At 38.8% G+C, this 26,889-nt stretch overlaps 1 protein-coding gene across 4 annotated transcripts; it reads left to right on the plus strand.

Annotated features, from left to right (window-relative positions):
• Positions 1 to 8,849: 8,849 nt before the first annotated feature.
• Positions 8,850 to 17,806, plus strand: LOC149838898 (Snf1 kinase interactor-like protein). 4 transcript variants are annotated; one of them, XM_090007833.1, is made up of 4 exons: positions 8,850 to 9,086; positions 9,509 to 9,843; positions 10,646 to 10,879; positions 17,611 to 17,806. In XM_090007833.1, the coding sequence occupies exons 1-3, from the start codon at positions 8,975 to 8,977 to the stop codon at positions 10,865 to 10,867; spliced, it is 669 nt and encodes a 222-aa protein (XP_089863959.1). In that variant the 5' UTR covers positions 8,850 to 8,974; the 3' UTR covers positions 10,868 to 10,879; positions 17,611 to 17,806. The 4 variants fall into 4 exon arrangements, with proteins under 4 accessions (XP_089863959.1, XP_089863960.1, XP_089863958.1 ...); XM_090007834.1 differs by having other exon boundaries at positions 10,646 to 10,874; XM_090007832.1 differs by having other exon boundaries at positions 10,646 to 10,870; positions 17,611 to 17,805.
• The last annotated feature ends 9,083 nt before the right edge of the window (positions 17,807 to 26,889 follow it).

The following is a 26,889-nucleotide window of genomic DNA, read 5'->3' on the forward strand; positions in this document are numbered from 1 at the left end:
ATTCTCTCTCTCTCTCTCTGCACGATCTGTCGTAGTTCTAATTGTGCATTGGTTTTGATCCTCAATTATCAAGCAACTGAAAAGTTTTCTTTAAGACCGTAAAAGTGTATGAATGCTGGTGCTGAAAATATACTTGCGTATTGCAGTTGTTTACAGCGTGCAGAAATCCTTGCATCTTATGAGCGGTAAGATGCCCATGAATTGGTTTATTTCAGTTTTGAACAAGATTCATGAAATGAAACTGAAGAGCCATAACAAATCAACTACCATAATGGAGGAATTTCAAACATGGAACACAATTCTCCTGTCCTAAATTTCCAGTGAAATGCATAGTAAGGATATCCCCAACCTCTTGATTGTTTCAAGAGTGCAGGCTTCTAAAGTTTATAATTGTTTGCCTTTTGTGTGCGCGGGCGTGTACATTTTATGGGCCTAATGGTTCATAGAGATTTTGATTCGTATTGCTTATCAAGATTTCTCAGGGATATCTTCTCGAGAATATCAAGATCAGATGTTACCTGTGTGACTCGCGGTTCTACTTGCCCTACGCGCGGGCCCTTTAGTTTTAATTTTTAATGAGGGAAACCTGGCCTACTCCAAGTAGTTAAAGCCAATGTTGTCAGTGTCGGTATCGGCCCTGAATCGTTTGGCCAATGATTCAGGTGAATTCGGCCTATACCGATTCTCAAGTGAATCGATATGAATCGGCCAAAAAGTAATTTAAAAATATTTTGTGTCATTCATAACGTGACATGGGTTAAAACCATTAAAATAATTAAAAATTAATTTTAAGTATTTTTTAATTTTTATTAAAAATTAACCGATTCAGGTTAGTATCCTATCATTTTTCTGCTCGTACGGCCGATGCATGCACTGGCAACATTTAAAAGTTAAAAATCCTTGGCTCCCCCCTTTGCCAAACAAGGAGCCTTGTTGCTTAGGTTCACCTCTTGACGTCTTTCAACTTGAATGTCTTACCCACCTAGCCAGGTGCTCTGTGATAAATATCTAGCATATATTGCGAGAAATTGCTTGAGTTTAAAATGGTAATTCTTGCTAGATTTTCAAACCACGACAAATATCGTGATATTTATATTTTAAAAAAAAAATACTTATAATGAAAACCCTCGAGATTTTTAATTTTAAATGTATTTTGTTTATATTTTCTTATAAAAAATATTTTTATATTATTTATTTATTTATTATTCCTGAGATTTTATCCAAAAACATGCGAAATTTATGAAAAATTTCAAAATCTTTCGAGTTTTTTTTTTTCCTGACGAGATTTTGCCGTTTTTAACTTTTGTCCAGGTGTATGGAGCCCCTATTTATGGGCTTCATGTTGCTTTATCGCTTATTTAGTGGCTAAAGTTATGGCTCAGCACATGCGGCCAGTAAGGTGAGCCCAGCTTATAAAAGCTCAAGAGCTATCTACACTTGTAGGCTGAATCTTTAAAGAAGGTGTCAATCAGTAAACTTCCATCACTTGTGCATTTTCTCGTTAAGGGCCTGTTTGTTTCATGCGCCGCTGCGTTTTTATATGAAAAGCACATTTTCTTATGAAAATGCAGGTCCAACATGGGGCCGGCATTGCGTTTGTTTCACATGACCCGTATGTGGGGAAATGGCTCATCTTCTTAAGGTGCGCTACTTTCCCACGTACCTGAGTGAAACAAAGCAACAAATAAGCCCTTAGGTCACGTTTGTTTTATTCTCATATAAACAAAAGGCTTTACGTGGGAATGGGCATGAATTTCTAAAAAAATCCGGTCAGTTCAGACCATGTGAAAGCTTTTATAGACGAAAGGTACAAATGAATTTACGCACAAATAATGATAGGTAGTGAAAAAAATTGAAGCCCACTTGTGTCAGCATGGCACTTTCCTACCACCATGATTTGATGTTTGTTTCTGTCACGGGCCTATTTCCTTCAATGGGTCAGTGCAGCGCAACGGTCCTTCCTTACTGCCGCAAGCTTACTTATCAGTCGTGAAAGCTTGTAATCAGAGTGCAAGAGAGAATAAAAGGAGAATAATTGCAATCATAAGAAGCAATCACAATGAGGGTGAACAAAAGAAAGCTCAACACATTTAATTCATTCACAATTTTGCCCGAGGGCTATTACAATTCAAGCATACGGGCTGCCCCTTTGGGGTATTGATTCACCTGAACTGGACATCTTATATCAGACTCAACAAAAGCAAAACAGACTCTAAGCACAACTTTACAATGTAAGTCGCAAGAGAATATGCTCCCCCCTTCAAATCATGCACTGTCCTCTGTGCCATTTGTTTCATGGTAAGCCCTGACTTCAGCTGGATAGCGGCTATTCATTCGAAATGCAGGCTTCCACATTGGTTCGGTTGCTTTCTCCCACTGCACTAGATATTTCTTTGCTTCACCCAAGTATTTGACCTTGTAACGAAAGATCTTACTAAGACGCTTCTCAGCCCATTGTGCTGCTGGGGCCCTCTGCATGATGGGAGCATGTTATGGTACACCGTGTTCTGGATCTACAGCGTCTAGATGAAACTGTTTGAGGTTGCACACGTGGAACACTGGGTGCATCTTGAAGTCTAGGGCAACTCCAGCTTATACGCCGGCTTGCCCACCTTCTTTGTGATGGTGAAGGGTACTTCATACTTTCTGAGCAGTTCACGGAAGATGTTTGTACGCCCAGGATATAACTTCACCAACACTTAGTCCCCAACTTGGAACCCAGTGGGCCGACGATGTTTGTCCGCCCACTTCTTCATTTTCTTTGTTGCCTTGTGTAAGAATGTTTTTGCCAACTCATTCTGCTTGTGCCAGTCTCGAATAAACTGATAGGTGAATGATGACCTTCCCTTTTTTTATGCGGCAAGAGTGTGCGGAGTTAGTGGCTGCTGCCCCGTGGTTATCTCAACTGGGTTGTGACCTAAAGACTCGCTCTTTTGTAGATTGTAACAAAATTGTACCACATCAAGGAGCTTCGCCTAATTTTTTTGATTGGCACTAACAAAGTGCCTAAGGTACTGCTCAAGTATCCCGTTGATATGCTCTGTCTGTCCATCTGTCTGCGGATGGAAGCTTGTTGAAAACAACAAATCAGAGTCAAGTAGCCGAAATACTTCACGCCAGAACTTGTCCGTGAAGTGAGCATCGCGATCACTCACAATGCTCTTTGGTATGCCCCAATGCTTCACCACATGCTTTACGAACAACTTTGCAGGGCACTCCTTAGAAGCTGAGATGAAGGTGACATACTTTGAGAAATGATCCACCACAATCAAAATAAAACTGAGGCTCTCTACCTTTGGCAGACTAATAATGAAGTCCATGAAGATGTTATCCTAATGATGTTCTAGAATTGACAGAGGCTCAAGGAGACCGACAGCCTTCTGGTTTGTCCCCTTATCTTGCTAGCAGATGAGGCATGTTCGCACATACCCCTCAATGTCGTACCTCATCTATGGCCAATAGTAACCGCACTCAAGGACTGCTAAGGTCTGCTACTGACCAAGATGACCCATAATGTATCATGACACTCCTTAAGCAATTCTCAGTAGAGGCTTCCTCTCCGCGGCACGAAGATATGTTCCCCTTTTGTCATAAGGATGCCATCCTGTAGCCAAAATTGTCGAGTCTACCATGTATGTGCTAGATAAACAAGGTGTTGTGTTGTCGGATCGTGCTATGTCCCTTCACATATGTGGCTCAACAATGTGCCCTCCAAATACACTTCAGAAGGCTCCACGTGCGCAACTGCCAGTTTAGCCCTGCGGCTCAGGGCATCCGCAACAACATTGGTCTTTCAAACCTTGTACTCTAAAGCAAAGTCGAACTCAGCCAAAAACATCTGCCACCGAACTTGTTTAGGCGTCAGCTTCTTTTGTGTCTGAAAGTAGATCGTAGTCACATTGTCGGTCTTGACGACGAACTCGACACCCAGAAGGTAGTGCTACCAGGTCCTGAGGCAATACACGATGACAGTCATCTCACGTTCATGCACCATATAACGTCTCTCTGCATCCTTCAGCTTCTGACTCTCATATGCAATCGAATGACCCTCCTGCATAATAACTCTTCCAATGGCAAAGTCTGAGGCGTATGTGTGGACCTCAAAGGGTTTTTAGTGATCAGGCAATTGCAACACTGACTCCCTCACTAAGGCTTTCTTCAAGCCATCAAAAGCATCTTGGCATGCTCATGTCCAGAGTCATACCTGATTCTTCTTTAACAAATCTATGAGAAGCGCAACAATGAGATAATAACCTTTGATAAAACGTCGATAATAATTTGTCAAACCAAGAAATGACCGCAATTCTAGCACTTTGCTTGGCAGAACCCATTCCTGGATGACCCTTATCTTTTGCTCATCTATACGCAGCACACCACACCACACAACGTGGCCAAGAAAGTTGATTTCCTACTGCCCGAAGAGACACTTCTCTCGTTTGACATAGAGGTCATTCTCCTTCAGTACCTGAAACACTGTTCATAAGTGCCCGACATGGTCTTCCATGTTATTGTTGTATATCACGATATCATCCAGGTAGACCACCACGAACTTGTCTAAGCAAAGGTAGAAGATCTGGTTCATTAAAGTCGTGAACGTGGCTGAAGCATTTGTCAACCCGAATGTCATTACTAAGAATTCGTAAGCACCATAGCGAGTGACACAAGTTGTCTTTGGCTCATCACCTTCAGCAACCCTCACCTGCCAGTAACCCGATCACAGATCTAACTTGGAAAAGATACGGGCACTACCTAGCTGATCAAACAAGTCTGCTATCAATAGCAATGGGTACTTGTTCTTCACTGTGACCTTGTTCAAAGCACGATAATCCACACATAACCGTTTGGAGCCATCATGTTTTATCTGAAAAAGAATCAGGGTGGCAAATGGGGCTTTCGATGGATGAATGATGCATGCGTCCAACATCTCGTCTAACTGTCTGTGCAGCTTCTTCAACTCAGCTGGCCCTATACGGTATGGAACCATTACGGGAGGCTTCACTCCCAGAGTCAATTTAATCTTATGGTCGACTTCACGTCTTGGTGGAAGACGCTTTGGTAATTCTGAAGGCATAACCCCCCGAAACTCCTTCAACAGTGGGACTAGGGTTGGCGGCACTGCTGCTTTTACCTTCCTTTTTTTGTACGTACAACAACTAAGAATGTCTGCTCTCCATGCTTGACACCATTTTTCAACTGCATCGCCGATAACACTGAAGACTTGCCTTTCAGCGTAAGGCACTACACTGTGTGGGACAGGTTTGACCCCATAATCGTCAATGTGTTAAACTTTGGCAGCATCATAACATTCTGGCTTCGCAGAAACTCCATACCCAGAATCATCTTGAAATCATTTAGAGACACCACATAGAAGTTGACTTTGCTGACCCAACTCCTTATTTGGATAGCCACATCTCTTGCTTCACCAAGGATGGGCTTGACCTCAGAGTTTACCATTTTGATGGTCTTCTGCTTTGGCCCGGGCTTCAAGCCCAATCGCTCTACCTCTTCTTGCGAGACAAAGTTGTGTGTGGCCCCAGAGCCTACCATAGCTGAAGTAAACTTTTCATTCGTAATGACTTCGAAATACATCAGTTCTTTGCTAACATGTCTGTTCTCAACTATGTAACTTCTATCTGCGTTGATAGACCGCATGGCTTCCATCCGCGATTGCATGGACTCAGTGTCACTGCATTCAGTATCATTGTATTCTTCATGCATTACATTGGCTTGCCCATCGTCCTTTACGAGACGCTTGGGGCATTGTCTGGCGATATGCCTATCGCCACAGTATCAGCATGTCACAACTACACCCTTGTTGTTGTTATGCTTTGTATAGTTCTATTTCTTGTCAGATTGATGGTGTGTCGATGCCTCACCTTTGTTGTCACACCGCTCATCCTTCTTTCATCTGTGGTCAGGATTCTTTTTTACTTTGGTTGATGGGGTGAAAAGCTTGTACTGAGTGTCAATTAAGTGTTCGGCCGCCACATATGCATCTTTCAAAATATGGGGGTTGCTCCTTTCCACTTCAGACTGTGCCCATAGTTAAAGTCTTATAATGAACCAGTTGCGCTTATCCTATTCTGGCATGTTAGGCAACTCCGGCATAAGCTTCTGGAACGTTCTGACATAGTCTTATAACGAACCAATATGTTTAAACTCATGAACCATCAGGTACGCTTGCCTCTGTGCATTCCTCAACATAAAGTAGTTGCGCAACTCTATTTTGAAGTCGTCAAAGGTGTCTATCACACATTGACCACTTTCCATGTTGTTGCACTTTCACCTCCACCAAGCGATAGCATCTTCATCCAATAACGTTGTTGCAACCTTAATCCAGAGATCTTCAAACGTCACATTTTGAATATCCAAGTAGTCTTCTACTTGGAATAAAAAATTCTCAATAGCCTTGCTGTCTCGAGAACCATTGAACTTTGCGGGTCTTGGCACATCAATCCTTGATGGCCTCTCACTATTTCCGCCATTTAGGGTCACTGACTGCTGCAATGTGCGATTTTTCAATTGAAGCTCCCTTACTTCAGTCTGCAAGTTAGTCACTGTTGTCGTCAATGAAGTGATCTGCCCCATCTGTAAGTTTACCTGCTCTTGCAGGCTCGCCACCATATCATTCAGTCCATTGAATGATTCAACTACGCGTGAAATCGCTTCCTCATGCGAAGTTACATCTTTCACTAGCTTGTTGACAGTTACAGTCATCTCTTCTTGGGCCCCGAGGTGAACCCATCTCCTCAGCTTCGGCAACTGCTTTTCCTTTAGTGTTGCATAGATTTTGATAAGGCGTCACGATGTCTTGCTCACAAATCATAGTCTGTCGACATATCTGTAGACACCGACTCCAAAATCTCTTTCCTAGCACGAGAACAGGCTTTGGTACTATTTGTCACGGGCTTATTTTCTTCAATGGGCTAGTGCGACGCGACAGTCCTTTCTTACCACCGCAAGTTTGCTTGTCAGTCGCAGAAAGTTGTAATCAGAGTGCAAGAGAGCAAGATAGAATAGAGGAAGAAGAATTGCAATCAATCACAATGAGGGTGAACAAAAGAAAACTCAATGCATCTAATTCATTCACAATTTTGCCCGAGGGCTATTACAGTTCAAGTATACGGGCTGCCCCTTCGGGGTATTGATTCACCTGAACAGGACAACTTACATCAGACTAAAGCAAAAGAGACACTTACATCATACTAAAGCAAAACAGACTCTAAGCAAAACTTTACGATATAAGTCGCAAGAGAACAGTTTCATTCATGGTGAAAAATAATTACATGAAAATGCTAGCTTGACACGTGATGATTTGATGTTTTGTTTCATTTAGTGAAAAAGAATTACATCATGATTGCTAGCTCAACTCTTTTCCATATAAGTTGCATGAAACAAACGAGGCCTTAATGGTTTTGATGTTTTGAACGATCGCAAAGCAATGGGGTTTCCAATTAGGTTGGCAAAGAAGCAAGATCATTTGCAGCCATCGACAGAATTTGAGTTGTTTACAGTGGTTATAATGCATGATTTACCGGGCGAGACTTTCTCACTGTTGAAACCATTAATTTTCCGCGTGAAAACATTAATACCCCATAGTTTAACCTTCCATTCTCAATTTTCCTCCGTTGGCTCTTATTGAGAGATATACTGTATTTGGTATGGGTGTTAGCGGGTCGGGTTTGGTTCGGACCTAGGTGAAACCAATCTTGGAGCCAATTTTCCGGTATGGTATTGAGTCTGAATCTGAGTTTAATCGGGTCCACTATAAGAGAAACCCATACCCATACCCATACCCATACCCGATAAAAACAACATGAATCAGACCCGAACCATACCCAGTAAAATAAAAATGTTATCATTTTTATATTGAAAAATTGTGGGTAGTAATTGGAACTCGGGTGGAGACCGGGTCTGGTATAAAATTTCACAAACTATACCCAGATCCATGTATTAATCAGACCTTCAAGTCCGGATCCAGGTCTTAATCGGGTCTTCTTATTTATCACCATACCCAGACCTTATAAGGTTATGTCCGGGTCAGGTCCAGGTAAACCCGACCAGTTGACACCCTTCCAAGAAGTTCAGTAGGCATTTCTCTCTTGGTCTCTTCCTATCGTATCACATCCCATCTTGTTTTTAATGGTATGTTAGGTGTGCAATACTTGAATCTCTATTAAAAAATGAATCTGAGATCTAGAGTTTGTTTACCTTGAGGCTTGAACCTTGGAGTGGGTCCCACACCAGATTAAGTACCGTACACGGATGTGAGACCCAATGATCAACCTCTTCTTGATTTTGATCTGTGGTTAAGAAACAAGCTGTAGCACTTGGATACAGAAAAAAAACAAATACTTGATTTATTAAGTCTCAGTATCACAAATCTTGTTCTTGGGTTGGATTCCCTTGGTGAGGAAAAAAAATCTTCGGATAAGTTAAAATTTTGATTTTTTGGGAAATTCTCAGAAAAATATTAACACAGAAATTATATATATATATATATAATTGATATTGTCTCCATTTATTAGTGATTATATCAGCTTCAGACAATTATCACCGCGATATTTTCAAACTATAACCGATGTTTGTAACTATCCGAGACCCATATACTTAAAGGTTCCCAAAATTATCGGATCATGGATCGGGCTCAAAGGATCCGATCCGTTTACAAATAAGACCAAGGCTATCCAAGATTGTGGAAAACTTTGCACTGTTGCAGCTGCCAAATCAATAATTTCCTCAACCAACTGCATAAAGAATCTTCGTTGATATCTTTATACTGAAAAAAGAAAAGAAAAAGGTTGACGTGAGAAACAAATAAATAAATATGAATTATATTTAGTAAAGAAAAGGAAAATATCGACGGCACGAAAGCGTCGTCTAATCCTCCTCCTCCTCCCATGTGAGGCCTCCACCTGACCTTCTTCTCATGAAGAAGACTCTCTCTCTGTAATCTTTCAGTGGTCTTCGGCAGATGGGTAGGGCTCCTGCAGGATCAGACCGCACGAGTAAGGTCCAATCGCCTCTCGATGGCTTCTCCCCGCTCTCCCCCACCCGGATTTTCTGGAATTCCAGGAAAAGAAGAGGTAATTCCAACTAACCTTTCAGTTTTTCTGGGAAAAAATCGTACCATGATCTCAATTTTCTGTGTTTCTTGGGAAATAGTTCTCACCCATCTTCTCGTTTCCTCTGTTTCTAGTGGAATAGTTCGTACCCATCTTCTCAATTTCTCCGTTTCTTGAGAAATTGTTCGAGCCCATCTTCCCAATTTCTCTGTTTCTTGGAGAATTGTTCGTACCCATGTTCGCGATTCCTTTGTTTCTTGGGGAATTGTTCGTATCCATGTTCTCGATTTCTCTGTTTCTTGTGGAATAGTTTGTAGTTTGTAGTTTGTACCCATCTTCTCGATTTCTCTGTTTCTTGGGGAGTAGTTCGTAACCACCACCTCGATTTCTCTGTTTCTTGGAGAATGGTTCGAACTCATCTTCTCTATTTCTGTGTTTGTTAGGGATAGTGAAGGAGAAGGAAGATGGTGGTGGGAAGGATAAGATGGAGACAGACGCTGCTGAGGCTGAGGAGTCGCCGGCCGTGGTGGGGAAGGGTGACTCCGAAGTGGAGCCGAGTGGTTTCCTGTCTGAGAAGAGGAGAGCTCTCTTCGAGCCGTTGGAGCCACTGAACGCCAACGGCCGGCGACCTCTGCCGGCTGAATCGCTGCTCCCCCCGCCGGATTTCGATGCCGCCGTCTACCCGAGGGGGTGGTTGATCGGTAAGAAGCGCAAGCTTGTCAACGTCGATGTGGTGGAGAGCATGCGGAGGATTGCGGTCCAGGAGATGAATAGGAAGGTACTCCTGAATTATTCATCTCACAACTTCTTTGTTTTTTTTCCTCTCTGCTAGTGATTGGTTTGATTCCCTCTTTCTGCTAGTTAGTTGTTTAGATTGATCTAGATCTATACTGTAGTTACCAGAACCTTCCTTAACATTGGAAGCTCTTTGGAAGCATGAAAGAAGCACACATTTTTAAATAACAGAAAGCTTACTTCTTTTGGACTGGTAGGGTTGGTAAACAAGCTCAGCTTGGATCGTTCAAGCTTGGCTCATTCTTGTGAAGGGCTGTTCGAGCTCATAATGAGCCTAAGCTACGCTGGTTTGTTTACAGAAAAATACATTGTTTCAGAGCTGGAAGTAATAGCATTACAAAAAATACATTTTTTCAGAGCTGGATTAACATTTTATTTCTAATCCTATTGCTTGCAAGCCAAATACTTCAATCATTTGTTCAAAACTATATTATAGTGATGTAAAATATATCTCAAATATATTTGTTACTACTTAACAAACTTATACGAGCTGAGCTGAATGTCTATTGTTTATGTTCAGCTTCCGAGCCTGTTTTACAAGTTAGAACTTGGAACATGCTCTTTACAAGCCGAACATAAGCCAAGTCACCTGTGGCTTGGCTTCCTCGATATTAAAAAGGCATTTTTTACGTTAAAAAAATTATACTTTTGGTCATGTAACTATTATCTATACCCATATCGAAATGCGTGGTTTGTTCCCCTATTCTGCTAGTAATTGATCGGTGTTATTGATATCCACAACGAAATCTAGAAGATGGGTTTGTGAATTTGGTGGGTGTGGACAGGATAGAGAGATCGATGGACTGAACGAGCAATTGGAGGAGGACGCTAGATGCTTGGAACATCTGCAGCTTCAACTAAGAGAGGAAAGGAGTAAGAGGGCGGAAGTGGAGAGAGAGAACTCTATGCTTCAGAACCAGATTGCAGTTCTCATGAATATGTTCGAGGAAAATGGTGCAATGGAGGAGGGAGAGGAGGAAGTTGAGGAGGAGGGACAACCCCGTTGAACAGTATGTATGGTTAGACATTGCAATTGTTCATTCCTCATTGGTTAGTTGAACTGCACATATATATATATATATATATATATATATATATATATATATATATATATATATATATATATATATATATATATATATATATATATGCATTATAGATATAGCTATATGATTCATATTCATGTTGTGTTATGAGAATATGTAATTTCTTATTGTTTAGTTGTAGGATATGCAATGAGTTGTATATTGCCTTTGGTAATGGGGTATGTTCATGTTGTTATGCATTACTTTGTGGCCATGAGGCTTTATGAGTGCAGCTGTTGAACAATGAGTGGAATGAGATGTGTATATTTTTGCATTGTATTGAATGGAACCTCATGTTAGAATATTGTACATAAGTTTTCATTGGATTTGTATTGGCAAGTCGAGTCTCTTTCCCTATGTGTTCTTTTATAAAGCTGTGTAAGATAACATGTATTTCATTATCATGAATGTTTGAGGATCTGTGATCCAATCTATCTATCTAGGCAGCTTGGGCATCATATGGTTGGTTTGTTTAGGGATGTGCACTGAATCAAGAACTATGTCACATGTGGGTGCGGGTGCTGGTATGGGTGCAGGGGTGCGGCACTTTCAAAAAACTTGGGTGCGGGGGTGCAGCAAAAAAAAAATTATATATATATAAAGTCCAAAAGTTGGACATAAATGACGCAGGGTTAGTTGACTGCACCCAGGGTCAAGTTGACCGCATCGGGTGCGGGTGCGGCATCTAGTTGGCGAGTCCCTGATACATAGATCAAGAGCATTGGATGTAAAATTGTTTCCAAAACAAGCACAAAGGCTCTTCATCTTCAAGGTTTCAATCGTTCCCTCTGTAACAATGACAATGCTATAGCTTAAGATGGAAGTCCTCTGACACTAGTATAGACTTGATGGTGAGGTTGTAATCCCGAAAGTTCTGGATTTTGGTGGGAATTGATGTACCTTAACATGCCCCTGCTTTTGATTAACTTCATTAAAAGGGCAATTTTGCAACCGGCTTAATTTGTGCAGGATGGTAACTGGACCTTTCAGGAACTTTTTATGAGCTCTGGAAAGCTTTTGCAGGTGTTCCAACTTTTAAATATGGAAATTTTCAAAGAAAATGAATGACCATGTCCGAGTTACACAAACATTGTAAATCTAGAGATTGGAAATTCTCTTTCTTGATATTTCTTTGGATTGAGAATTCACTTTGATATGAGCTCTCCTCCAAAGTATCAAAAATAAAAATAAAAACCTTAGTTTAGTTTTATGCTTTTGGGTAGGTCAGTAGAGGGCAGTCTCTAGTTGGAGTCAAACCCAAGACCCCTTGGTTAAGGTAAGGCTTCTTTCTTTTCCACCAATTACACATCCACAACGTTCTTACTGTTATGAATGAATGTCTTCTGGAGAGAAACATGGCCATATCATGCTTGATATATGGATAATGGTGACAAAAGGTTGGCGGTTGTGGGCTAACCACCTATAACTGCCTTGGGGAGTTGAGTTGAGTGTCGTCAACTAAAAGAGGGCAGGTTTTGGTGAGAACAGACAAAATGATACTGCTTTTCGATACAAAGACTTTTTTCGTTCTCTCACTTTTGTCAGTTTCGGTCGCTATGTTGTTTTTAGATACAACACAAAGGTTGGAAGTTTTATCGTTCCTTTTCTTGTATGTCACGTGGATATGACTGCAGATAAGGAGGGAAATATGGTTGTTTTCAATATAAAGGTATAGGGAACAAGAGTCAGAGTGGAGTAGCCGTGTGACAGCTTTGCTTTTTCTAATTCGCCAAGGAAAATATACTGAATTTGTGGCCCCACTTTGCATATGGTCGTGGTATTAGGAAAAGCTTGAAGGAGGTGGGTAGGTAGGTAGGTTGGGGAAAAAATGGATAAAAAGTTTAACTGGGTCACATCAAAACACAGAAAAATTGTCTTGGAAAAACACATAAAACTTTACACAGAAAATCACTTGGTAAATTGAGGAAGATGGATGTTTGTATATTTGAATTTGAAAATATATAGGATATACGACACATAAGAAGCAGCATGATAGATTGATAGTTATTCAAAAACCCAGATTCTGATGCCGATAAGTTTTTATAAGGTTTAAAAATTGACGGTTTAAGACTTTCATAAATATTCAAGGCTTAAAAAATCATGTTTTTTATTTAAAAAACACTATTCAAGTGTTGTTCCCTAGTAAATTGACCATGTCTAACACATCTGTATGGTCAGATTTAAAGAAAACATGGAAACAGCTCTTAAAAAATACGGTTAACTAGCGGGTCATCTTAAAGAGTGGTTAACATCTACTCTCTCTCTCTCTCTCTCTCTCTCTATATATATATATATATATATATATATATATATATATATATATGTGTGTGTGTGTGTGTGTATGTTTTAATAACGTGATAATATCAAGATAAAAAAGCGATATTTTAAAAATAGTTGATATTTTGAAACTATTGTTTTTTTTTTAAATTGTGTCAGTTTTTTAGAATCTTGTTATAAAATCGCAAGAATTTTTCAAAAAATTACAATATTTGTGACTATGGTCCTACATCAAAGGGACACAATTTTCATTGCGTACCTGGTGACACAAGTGGGGACAAAAAAAGCTGTGCTGATTCGGCTTTCAGACCCATGTCCACGAGTAAAGGAGTAAAGATCCACTAACAAGATGTGCCGGAATATAATATAGAAGCTCTCAGAACCCTAATCACTAATACACCCAAAAACTCTCATACCCAACTTTCAAAAGAGAATATACAAAAAGAAAAAAATTACAAAACTAAATAGGTCTCTACCGTGGGGGCTCCCCGGGTTTATCTCATAGGAAGGCTGGCCCATTAAGTGACCCAGTTCTCATTAAGGGTTCCTCGTCTTCAAGCATAGGAGTTTATGTCAGATCTGAGCATTAAATTAGAGCCACGTGTATCTCATGAACACCCCCTTTCCATATTCCTCGCCAAAAATAGTTGGACTAAAAAAATGTTAATTTCTAATCTCAGATCTTGTTGGAGTTCAAGGCAGCAGAAGCGTTCAACTGAGTGGGCTAAAGATCAGAGAGAAAGGTGTCGTTGGGCTGCGAATCGACAAGGGTCAAAAAAAAAAAACTCACAAGAGGGGATCGACTCGTTTCCTTTTTTCTCTGTATATTTTTTCCCTCCCATACTCATCCTCTTTCTTTATACGAGTGACATTTCTGTACATATAGTATTTCTTCCCTTGTGACATCTGTTACTCTTGCTCACGTTGAGATAGTGTTGCCTTAATAGTTACTATTAATAAAACCATTTTACCAAGTTAAAACTCAGCTTTGTTTTGAGATAAGTTGGTGCACTTATGAAAATTATTACTCATTTTGATAAAGGTTAGTAGAGGTGACCAACCTTCACTATATGTATGGGATTTGGGTAAGGCCAATATGGTTACTAACCCTCTCCCTTAATTCTCTCAATCTAAGACTCACTCATCATAGATTATAATATTAGGTGAGGTATACTAGTGATAATCGTCTATGGGCATCACAATACGTATGCAACACCTCAATTCTACATTATTGGTTAGACTATAAATCATATACTCTTAGTGGTTCTCAGATCATCAAGCACGGCAGTAAAACAACAAGAGAAACTCCACTGGTAGCTAGTCCGAAGGTCAGGCTTAAACTCACTATATGGTTCATATTACATCCTAACCATAATGACTTTCAACCATCCATGGTTATCTAGAGTCTCAGATACTTTGTGAATATAATACTGTAAGTCATATCTTAAGTTCATTACCTTGAACCTTACTCTTAAGCTCATATTTCACTCGTTCTCCCACGAGTGTCATCATAAAATAATTATGAAATATTTCATTCTCAAAATATCATTAGGGTTCACACTTTGTATCATACAAAGCATTCAACGAGGTGGAGTCTCTACATCGTTAAATCACAGACGACCCACTCTCTATGGTGACTGCACTCTGGCCGTAAACTAGGTAGTCCTTTCTATAGGTCTCTACTTACGGGATTTAAGGGGTTAAAAATGCTAATTTCAATATAAATTCAATCGATATAAGCAAATTAAAAGGACTCAAGGTTAATCACAATCTCATCACAATGCATGTTATTCAAAGATTATAACAAAGAATCTCTTTTTAATATTCTTAATATATCTTAATTAGTGTACACATATAGTTATCTCATTACAATTAACTCGTGCATGGTCATTTTATACTTATCATGTTTACACTCAAGAACTACATTTCTAAACATGCTAATATACAACAATAATAATATGTAACGTAATATGATTTATTCACCACTAAGATTACTTATAATATCTCTTACCTTGAATACGAATGTTGTACTCTGATCGCAATCGAGTCTCAAGTAGCTTTGACAATAAAATCAAATCATCACACAAGCATGTTCATATTACTATGCATACCATTTTTATATTTTAACAAAATTACAAAAATATTTCTCTCGAATTGACTCATCGTAACTCAATTTTTGTACCCCTAATTTGACCAAAACCATAGGACAAGAAGATTTCTTTATACGATACGAGTCCAACGCACCAAACCTCACTCAATTTTGAGTTCAGAGTGTAAAGTTATGTCTATTTTATTTAATTAAATATTGAGTATACACATGAGTAATTTGGTCATTTCAACTCTTATGATTTGCCCTCACTTGTCCTAGGTAAAAACAGGTTCAGTCTAAGTTTAGAGTACTAGATTTACTGAACCTAGTCTCAACCGAACTGGGTTTGGTTTAAAACTCAATTGAATTATCAAAAATTCATAATAAACTATAAATTGGATCCAGATCTAGTTTTGATCTGGATTCAGAACCGTCAAACTGGATCTAGACCCAGTTTTGATGTGGATGCAAAACTGATCCAAACCATTTTGAACTGGATCTAGACCCAGTTTTGATGTGGATGCAAAACTGATCCAAACCATCTTGAACTGGATCCAGATCCAGTTCTAACCTAGATCCAGATCTAGTTCTGACCTGGATCCAATACTGTTTCATCTACTCTATACCAGATTCAGACCCAATTTTTGTCTAGATCCAATTAAACTTGGACTGAATCGAATTGGACTCAGATTTGGTTTGGACCAGATCCAAACAAGAAACTGAAATCCTGTCAGACCCTACTCGATTCGATTCGGTTAAAACTGGTTTGATGAACCAAGTTGAGTTTAAAACTGTTGACCAGACTCAGTCTGGACTGAGTCGGTCTTGGTCAGACCCAACTCGGTCTAGGTTCACAGCCAGACCGATTCGGTCCGATTGGTCGAGATTGAGTTTTTTTTCCCTGGTTTGGTTTGGGTCGCACCCAAATCGCCCTGAGATTGGACAAACTCGACTCGGTCTGGTTTACCTCCAAGACCAAATCAATTATGCCAACTCAAGGATGGGTATAAGGCATAAAGGGCACAACCCCTTCCCGACCTCCCTCTTCCTTAGTTGCAGAGGTTGCCGACAACCTTTGGTTGTTGACCCTCTCTCTCTCTCTCACTCTGCCACAATGCCGACAATCATAGTTGCCAGTTTTTTTTTAAATACACCAACAACTGTGGTTGCCAATCTTCCAAAATGAATCAGAAAGAGAGAAGGGTGTACGTCGGTGGCGCTCTGACAACTTCCTCCTTCTCTATGCTCTCAAGGTATGCTCTCTCTTTCTCTCACTCTTTGCAACTTTCTCTCTCTGTGTATATCTTGGGGGGCAAGAGGGCGAGAGCTCTAATGGTGGGTGAGGATAACTTTCACCCTCTACCCATTGGTCGTGCGGGGTGAGGTTTATCCTATCTCCTTTCCCACGGTGAGTGAGGAAAGCGTCTTCCTCATTTGTCAGAGCCTCCTCTTTTTTTAGTTTTGTGTTTTAGTTAGAATTTTGAGAGAGATCCAAACTAATCAACCCACATGTTTTGAATTTGGAACTAAATCTATTTAATAGACCTAATTCAAAGTGATTAAATAAATAATATATTTTTTAATATTATACAAACACTTATATATATATTATACAAATATATATGTATATTTATAGTTTGGAGATCAGATCTAAATGGATCGGACCCAAATTCCTCCCCTCGTTTAAACCCCCACCTAATGAATTGGGGTTGGATAAAAAAGGATCCAACCCCAAACCCAAACCTAATCCAAACTTGATTTTTTATCCAAAAATATATCCAAAAACCAAATGATGGGTTGAGACCCAAATTATTGTGAGTTTGTCTTAGGTTGGTAATTTCTGCACAAGGCATAGGGTGCATATTTATTATTATGTACGCTTTTGAAGAATTTTCTCTTAGTTATTGCACTGTCTCCTTTAGGTATTATTTCAGCTAGTCATACAAGGTATTAAAATACATAGAATAATAAACTCCCTTGCAGCCTCAGTCTGACTCATCATTTTTTCTCCTGTGAGTACTGCAGAGAGAGTAATTATCGAAACAATGATCTTGAATGCATATAATTACCTGAATGGAACATATGTCTTGTTAATGTGAACGATTTTCAAATGATAATATTTATCTCTAGTGAACCATATATAACATGTTTGAGATTAGTAAGTTTTATGATGATTATTGATACGTACCATGATCTTATTGAATGCATGATTGTCCATCATATATGTATTAGTTATTTATAAATATTTGACATTGTTAAACCTACCAACTGAATCTAGTCTGACCCCTTATCATTTCAGGTGATAAGTAGAATGTGGTTACAGGCGATGGCGAGATGGCGCGAGCTAGTCAAGGAGTTACAATTCTGCTTAGTTTTGTTTTCTAGATGTGCTTGATATTTTAAAATATTACTTGTTAAACAATATTTAATTCAGTTATGTTTTAGAATAAAAGGTCTTAAAATTTTTGCTTTCTTTATTTTTAATTAAATATGAGTATGAAAACAGACACAAATCTAATAAAATAGAGATTCAATTTTTGTTATCATGTACTTCTCTGTAATACGCCCAAAGTTCACTAATTTAGATCTTTTTAAATATTTTTTTATTATACTTTCATATTAACTCTGAAAAATAATCAATTACAAAAGTTTTAAATTTTTCTTAAAATTTTCAAAGTTAAATTTTTTGGGGCATTACAAAAAGTGTTAGGTTGCTGCCACTTACTCATATATATATATATATATATATATGTGTGTGTGTGTGTGTGTGTGTGTGCCGGACTTGATTAGGCCCTAAGCCCTAACAAGACAGGCAAGCAGTGGCTGAGGCAAGGGCATTGACCAGGCTAACATGTTATCCACCCCTAATATTTTTAAATTTTAAAAATGTAGCTTAGTTCTTTTGATTTTCTCCAAGGAAAACACTAATGAAAAGATTAAAGGCTAATATTAGCCAAAAAAGAAAATTTTAAGAAATTAATTTTTAAATGTTTGATTTTTTTCCAAATATATCATGATAATATTTTGATATGATCATAATATTTTCAGTTTTGATTTTCTTAATATATCAAGATATCTTTATTTTTTCTCCAATTTTTTTTAAAAATGCTATGTTTTTGAAATATCACTATATTAATGACTACCTGTATCTTGCAATCGGCAGTTGCTAGTGAATCCCTTTTGCATCAAAAAACCAAATAATGACTTGCTTTTTGTACTTTAATATGTTGGGGCAATTGTCTCACAATGGTTGAGTGGGTTTGGGATGATTTTGACTTAGGTTCTTAATTGATAATTTTAGAACTTTGACCTATTGAATTTGACTTAATCATAGCCTTCTAATTCTAAGGGGGGCAACTATTCAATTTGACCTGATCATAGCCTTCTAATTCTGAGTGGGGCAACTATCACTTTAAAAATTGTGTGTTCAACTACTTCCGATCAAGCTCAATTACCACACCTACTCAATTTCTCAACATCATCCAAGTATGCTGAAAATTCAAGTGCATCAGGGTTTAACATGACATTGTTAATGACATGTTTTGCCTTTAAAAACATGAAACCTTTTAAATGGTCACTTATTTAAAATGTACCATTTCTAATTAAGGGTGTCAACTGGTCGGATTTGGTTGGGACTCAGGTAGAACCAGACCTTTGGGTATGGTATTGGATCTGGATTCAGGTCTAATTGGACCCACCATAAGAGAAACCATACCCAAACCCAATAAGAACCATATGAACCATGAACCAGACTCGTGCCATACCTAGTAAAACAATATTTTGTATCACTTTTATATTGAAAATTTGCAGGTCTTAATTGAAACTCGGGTCCAGCCTGGGTCTGGTATAAAATTTCACTAATTATACCCGGGTCCAATTATTAATCTGATCTTTGGGTCTTAATCGGGTCTTCTAATTTATTACCATACCCAGAACCTATAGGGTTTGGGATGGGTCGTGTCTAGGCATTAGTATCTTGTTGATGACTTTTTTTGCAAAATTTGTTTTATTTATATTTTCTCTATATATTTACATAAATATTCTATATACAATTTATATTTTTATGTACCAAGATTTTGTCAAGATTTTTTAGAAAAAGCCACATTTTCTAAAACATCATGAGATCTTTTCTTTGCAGAGATTTTCTCCCTCGAACGATGTCTGTGACTATGATTCTGATGGCCTTCAGTTCACTCTCAGATGGGAGGACTGAAACCGCAAGTCCTAAGTAGCAACTCATGATTTAATTAATGTAATTTTGAGTGGAAGAATTTTATCACCAATTGGGGATCGCTTTTGAATAAACTTGGTCACTGTTTAATTTCAAAAATTTAATAATTGCACTAAAGTACTTTTTTTCTCATAAGCAACGAGGAATCGCTGACTATACTGATGCACTTTATCCGAGGCTCCCGTTGAACCTTTTTTTTTTAATTGAGTCGAGATCATAATGACAAATATCGTGAGATTTACCAAAATCTTGCTTGTTTTTAGTGAATAATACCTTAAAAATTATAAACTGTATTTTTTTGCAAGATTTACAAAATATCGAAAGTTCAACGTTTGTGACAAAATCTCATATATCACGAGATTTTGTAAATCTCGCGATATATCGTTGTATCTTTTGTCGTAGGTTTTCTATTTTTTTTTTTTCTCGAGGTTGCCACTGTGAGCAATGCCAACGGTGCCAAAGTAGTAGTCGTAGGAGAAGGGTTATACGTTCTTCAGCATCCGTCGAGTACCAGACGTGGTCGATCACCGAGTCGCCAACGAGCTGCCGGAGCTTCACGTCGTCGAAGTCATCCATGTTGGTAACGTATGACCGTTACCGGTAATGGCTAAAAAATTAGGACCATGAATCATGCAAAATTTTGCATGATACATGGAGGAAAAATCTCAAGAAATTCAAAAACGGAAACGTCATAAAGGAGGGGTTACTAGATGGAGGAGTTGAGGGGAAGCCCCTATAAATAGATGGATTATCCATCGACAAAAAAACAACAAAAGGGAAAAAGCTTACAAGAATCCCTCAACGTCGGAGTCCCCTTCGTACATTCCTACACTGGTATCAGAGTGTCCGCCCGATCATCGTCGTCGCCGCTCTCCCATCATATCTCGCTGCCACTGCACCCCTTCGGTTTCGTGTTATGCCTTTGCCGAACACCAGCGAGTGCACCCCTTGCTGCCGGACCGCCCCTTCGTCGACTACACCCTTGACCTGTTCGGGCTGTCTGCAACAAGAAACTGAGGTATCTCGTCGCCTCCTGCGTGTTGCCCCTGCCATGCCTCTTCGACAGAACCCTCACCCATCCGCCTCTGCTTTCTCACTTTTTCTCCCCTGCACTGCACAAATTTTTTTTTTTTTTGCCTTCCATCTCTCTTTCCCGTTTGTTTCTGTCGAAATACAGAACGGAAACCTAACCCAAACCTTTTTTTGAGAAATTTCCTTCCGCCCCCTTTCCAGAAACATATTTGTTTTTAGGGGTTGCTAGTTTTTTTTTATCCGCCTAAGCTATTTTCGCATCGGGCCAACACAACCCAGTCTATTCAAGCCTATTGCAAACTGCATTTTCAAGGTACATTTTTCATTTTATTTAAACATATAGAGCTATAATAAATAATAAAATAATATAGAATGCTACTTTGTACTATTTTTAATGTCTTTAAAATTAGATAAAGTTAGATACAATATTAAATATAATATAATAACATATATTATTTATCATGTGATATAATATATACACACATGTTAATATATAATATTTTATCTACAACATGCATGATTATATATGATATATATAGTTTACATATATTAACATATGCTTTTATTATATGCATGTTATTTGACTTATATAATATATTTATATACATATATATTATTTTATTCATAACATGCATAATTTTAATTAAAAATTACAAATATATTAGTTTCGAATTAAAGTGCATGTTTTCAAATTTCAAATTTCATGCTAGCATGAATAATATTTTTTCTATTAGAATGTTATTAAATATGATTATGTTATTGATAAGCATGATGTTCATGAAATTAAATAATATTATATTCAGAATAGTCCTAGTTCTAATGGCTAGCAAGCTCATTGCATCTGAACTAGCTAAATTGGACAAATCGAATGGAACCAACTATGATATATGGCACCGAAAAGTCAGATTTGGTCTTATCCATGACAATGTGGAACATGTCATCGATACCATTGAATCGAAAATTAATGACAAATCTACGAATTTGGAAAGGAAAAAACAGGATCAGTGGATCACGGATGATAGGAAAGCCAAGAGCTTTATGCTCATATTCATGGAGGACAATTTGATAAAAAAAATTGAGACTTACAAAACCTCCAATGAACCTTGAAAACCTATCAATGAGAAGTATGACACCAAGACTCAGGTGAATACCCAACTCCTATTGCATCGATATAATACATGTAAGATGCAGGAAGGTGATAGTGTTGTTGAGCATGTCAACAAGATGATTGTCATGGCTAAAGAGCTGGAAACTACTGGAACTGAGATTTCAAAGAAAATGCAGGTGGCAACTATATTGAATAGTTTGCCAACCTCGCTCGATATGGCAGCCACAATATTGAGAATGAGTGGTTATGTTCTAAGTGTCATGGACCTGCCAGCTAGGTTAGCAATTAAGCAGGACATACTAGCCAGGAGAAGAGAACTAGAGGTGAACCTGGAAGAGGCCAACCATGCATATCGGACGCCCATGGCCCAGAACCGTCCACTTGAAACCAAAAAGCCATAATTCAAAGGAAGATTCCAATCAAGATGCAAGAAGGTTTCCCAAGGTGCCTGTTACAACTGTGAAAAATATGGTTACTTCAAATCCAATTGTCCCAACAAGCAAGAAAATAGAGGGAGGAATAGACCACAGAATGCCGGTGAAACTGGAAAGAGAGAATTCATTGGAGTGACTGAAAGCAATGCCGCATTAGCCAAATCTAATGAATGGTGGATTGATTCAAGGGCTACTTGGCACATAGCAAAAACGAAAAAGGGGCTGGTGTCGATGAAGAACGTCAATGCTGGGGAACAAAGGGTGTATATGGGAAACAACATCTACCTACATGTGGAAGGTGTTGGTGATTATAGATTGGATCTTGGGGACAACATCATGGTCCTCAAAGATGTATTTTATGCATCTAGAATGAGAAGAAATATGATTTATGTGCCAGCATTGATGAAGAGAGGCCTAGAAGTTAGGTTCTACAACGGAAAAGTGTCAATAGGGAAAGACAAGAAAGTACTTGCCATGAAAAAGTTTATCTCGGAACATGATTTGTTTTGTATCCCTGTAATTGACACTAAAAATAATAATATTGTGGTTTCTGAGTATTCCTTGTGTACTTTATCAGAATGTGATCTATGGCACTCTAGATTGGGTCATCCTGAAAAATCTAAAATGGAATAAATGGTCAAAATAGATTTAATACCAAGTTTGACTAAGGTGGATTTATCACCTTGTGAACATTTTTAGTCAAAAAAATGGCTAAGAAACCCTTTTCAGAAGAAAAAAGATCACAGGAATTATTAGAGTTGGTCCACTCGGATATTTGTGGCCCTCTAAGTACAAAGACGTGCAACAACAAGGAATATTTCATAACATTTATAGATAATTTTTCAAGGTTTGCCTATGTCTACTTAATCCCTCTTAAGTCAGAAGCATTTGACTACTTCAAGAGATACAAGATGGAAGTAGAAAGGCAACTTGGAAGGAATATTAAGGTGTTGAGAACATATAGAGGTGAGAAATATAACTCAAAGGAATTTGAGTCATATTATCAAGAACATAGAATCAAAAGGAATTTGACAATGCCTTATACACCACAACAAAATGGTGTGGCAGAAAGAAAGAATAAAACTCTGATGAATGTTGTAAGATGCATGTTATCAGATTCTGATCTCCCAAAGAACTTGTGGGGAGAGGCATTGGTAACTGCGAATTGTGTTCTGGACAGAATACCCACTAAAGTTGTCGTGAGTACACCTTATGAATTATAGAATTAGAGAAAACCATATTTGAGTCATCTCAGGAAGTGGGGGTTTGTAGCCCATGTTCTCATTCCAAGCCAACTCAAAGATAAGTTGGATAATAGCACACTTAGAAGTAGTTTCGTAGAATATTGTAAGAAATCATATGAATATAGATTTTTTCATAAAGAGAAAGGAATCATTGAGTATAGGGATGAAACATTATTAGAAAATGTTGTGGAAGAGAAATCTCTGGAAAAGGAGAAAGAACCTCTACTTGTAATAAGCGATGACTATTACAATGATATCCCTGAAAATGATCAAGAAATTGATGATGAACCTCAGCCAGGAATGGAAAATGAAAATCATACGAATACGGAATCATCTAGTACCCCTGCCATTGGCAACAAAAGATCGAGAACTTCTCCTGCGTGGATGAATGATTATCATTTGTATTCGTGTGGGCCTTCATGTTTATCTATAGATATAGAAGAGGATAATCACATAGACCCGATAAATTTCAATGATGTGATGAACTCGCAGGAATCTGATTTATGGCTAGAAGTCATGAAGAAAGAAATGGAATCCATGAGAAAGAATGGAGTATGAGAAATATATAATTTACCCAAGAAAAGGAAGGCTATCGGATGCAAATGGGTATTCAAGAGGAAGCTTAAAGTTGATGGGTCGATTGATAAGTTCAAGACACGATTGGTTGCCAAAGGTTATTCTCAGAAAGCAGGTATTGATTATCAAGAAACTTATTCTCCAGTAGCTAAGTTTGCATCGATCAAAATTATCTTCGCCATCGTAACGCATCTTAACCTGGAGTTATACCAGATGGATGTCAAGACTGCGTTCCTCAACGGAGAGTTGGAGAAAGATATTTATATGCAATAACCTAAAGGATTTCAGGAGGAAGGCCAAGAGGAAAGGGTATGCAAGTTAAAAAAATTGATATATGGTTTAAAACAGTCTTCTAGACAATGGTATCTCAAGTTCCATTAAACAATTATTCAATTGGGATTTGTTGCAAATAAAGTTGATAATTGTGTATATGTATTGAAGAGTGGGAGCACATATATAATATTATCCTTATATGTGGATGATATTTTGCTCGTCGAAAAAGATATTCAAATGATGGAATACATCAAGTCTGAATTACGTGGAAGGTTTGACATGAAGGACATGGGTGAGGCCTCCTATGTTCTTGGTATACAAATTATACGAGATCGAAAGTCTAGAATGTTGAGTATAAACCAAGAAAGGTATTTTCGGTCTGTACTCAAGAGATTTGAAATGTATAACTGCAATCCAGCACCTACACCATTGGTCCTTAGGAAACAGTTGGAAAAAGAGCAATGTCCTGTAGAGGGACAAGGTCCGCTCAGGGTGCCGTATGCTGAAGCAGTTGGAAGCTTGATGTATGCTATGATGAGTACAAGACCTGACTTGGCATATCCTGTGAGCTTGGTGAGTCGATACCAAGTTAATCCTAGAATAGCATATTGAGAAGTTGTTAAGAGGATAATGAAATATTTGAAAGGAACTTTGTACCACAAGTTGGTTTATCAAGCTGATACACTTGATGTTATTTGGTTATTATGACGTAGACTTTGGAGGAGACAAAGATGATGGAAAGTCCACATTTGATAAAAATAAAGATATATCTCACGAACAGTGGGAGTATCAGAATTCAGATGACATACTTCATACGAACAATAGGAGTATATATGATGATTTGTTTGCCAAGTGAGAGATGTTGGGAAAGTATGACGATTACTGGCAATGGCCAAAAAATCAGGATCATGAATCGTGGAAAAATCTGCATGAATCATGGAGGAGAAATCTCAAGAAATTCAAAAACGAAAATATCATAAAGGAGCAGTTACGATAGGGACGGAGGGGTTAAGGGGAAACCCCTATAAATAGATCGATTATTCATCGACAGAAAACAACAAAAGGGAAAAAGCTTACAAGAATCCCTCAACGGCAGAGTCCCCTTCGTACATTCCTACAATCCATCATGAGGCCGAGGCCAGTGATGGTGATCGTCGCCGGCTGACGACATGGAAACGATGCCCACGCCCTCCTGGTTGCGGTGCTGCAGCGAGTGGAAGGCGAGGTAGCAAAGGCATGACACCTTTAAGTCGCTGAAGATCCCAACGATGCCTCACTCATCGTGCGGATGATCGTCTCCACAGTCCAGCCAAGCCGCCTGTTCCCGACTACCGAACGGGGCAAATCTGTCAATAAGGTTTTGGAGCAGGAGACGGAGAGGGGCAATGGTTTAGGGTTTTGGGAGGTAGAGGGTTTCAGTGAGAATGAGGGAAGAGGTAACGACGTAACGAGGATTTCTAAAAAGATTGGGGGTGGGGAATAGGGTCGAGCGGGAGCTTCGCCATTGTTGCAGAGCCGAAGAAAAAGATGAAGATTTTTTTTTTCTCACATTTTTTTGGAAGCAGATCTGAACATGAGCGTTTTTGCTCATGCGGACATCGTGGCCGTCTGTTTGCATTTTGGATGAATGCCACGTGGTTTTGTTGACTTTTGAGCTTTTTAAAATGCAAATCGGATGGCCACGATGTCGGCATGAGCAAAAACGCTCATGTTCAGCATGACCTGATCTGCTTCCTGGCTAAAGTGCCATGGCTATCTGACACTAGCCAATCACATGTAGGGGGTGTCAAAGGATCGGGCTTGCTTTGGACCCAGGTGAAACTAGACTTAGACCCAAATTTTAGGTATGATATCGGGTCCATTATAAAAAAACCATATCCGGACCCGATAAGTACTACAGGAACCAACCAGAACCAGAGCATACCCGATAAAATATACATTGAAAATTTGTGGGTGTTAAACGAAATGGGTAGGGCTCGGGTCTGTTATAAAATTTCACAAGCTATACCCAGATCTACGTATTAATCAGACCTTTGGGGTATTAATAGGGTCTTCTTATTTATCACTATACCGGAACCTTATAAGATTTGGTCTGAGTAAGATAAACCAAACCCGTTAACACCCATAACAGCATTGCATGGGGCCAACAGCTACATAAAATGCTGTCATGTGATTGACTGTGTCAAATAGTGATGGCACTTAGCTATTCTCTGGATCTGTTTTCTTTTTTATTTCATTTATTACACTGAATCTCTGAATCCCTGCTCTTTTTTATTTCATTTATTATAAGAAAAAAACCACAGCTGGGTTTAGAAACCTGGTCGCGCCTGTTGTACCTATGGCCGCCATTCTGACAGCATAAAACTCTGCGGGCACCCCCGCTCAACCCTCTGCTTCCCCTTGCAAAGGAAGCGCTCACACAGAGATTTGAATTAAGGGGGGTAGGAGGAGACGGTTCCATTCACGATTCTTAGACCACTCGGACGACTTCGACAACGCATTTTGGCTCCTCATCATGATATCCAACTTTTGTTGGATGGACCTCAGTACCTCATCCATGATTATCATGGCTCATCTGCCCAAGTTTTAAAGCCTACTCTCTCTCTCGCACACACGCACACAGCTGAAAAGAACTATGTAACCAAATGAGGAATACAGTATTACCACAAGAATCATGTAA

Source organism: Nuphar pumila, chromosome 5 (assembly GCF_984573655.1).
Source record: "Nuphar pumila chromosome 5, dmNupPumi1.hap1.1, whole genome shotgun sequence".
In the NCBI taxonomy this organism is placed as follows: Eukaryota; Viridiplantae; Streptophyta; class Magnoliopsida; order Nymphaeales; family Nymphaeaceae; genus Nuphar; species Nuphar pumila.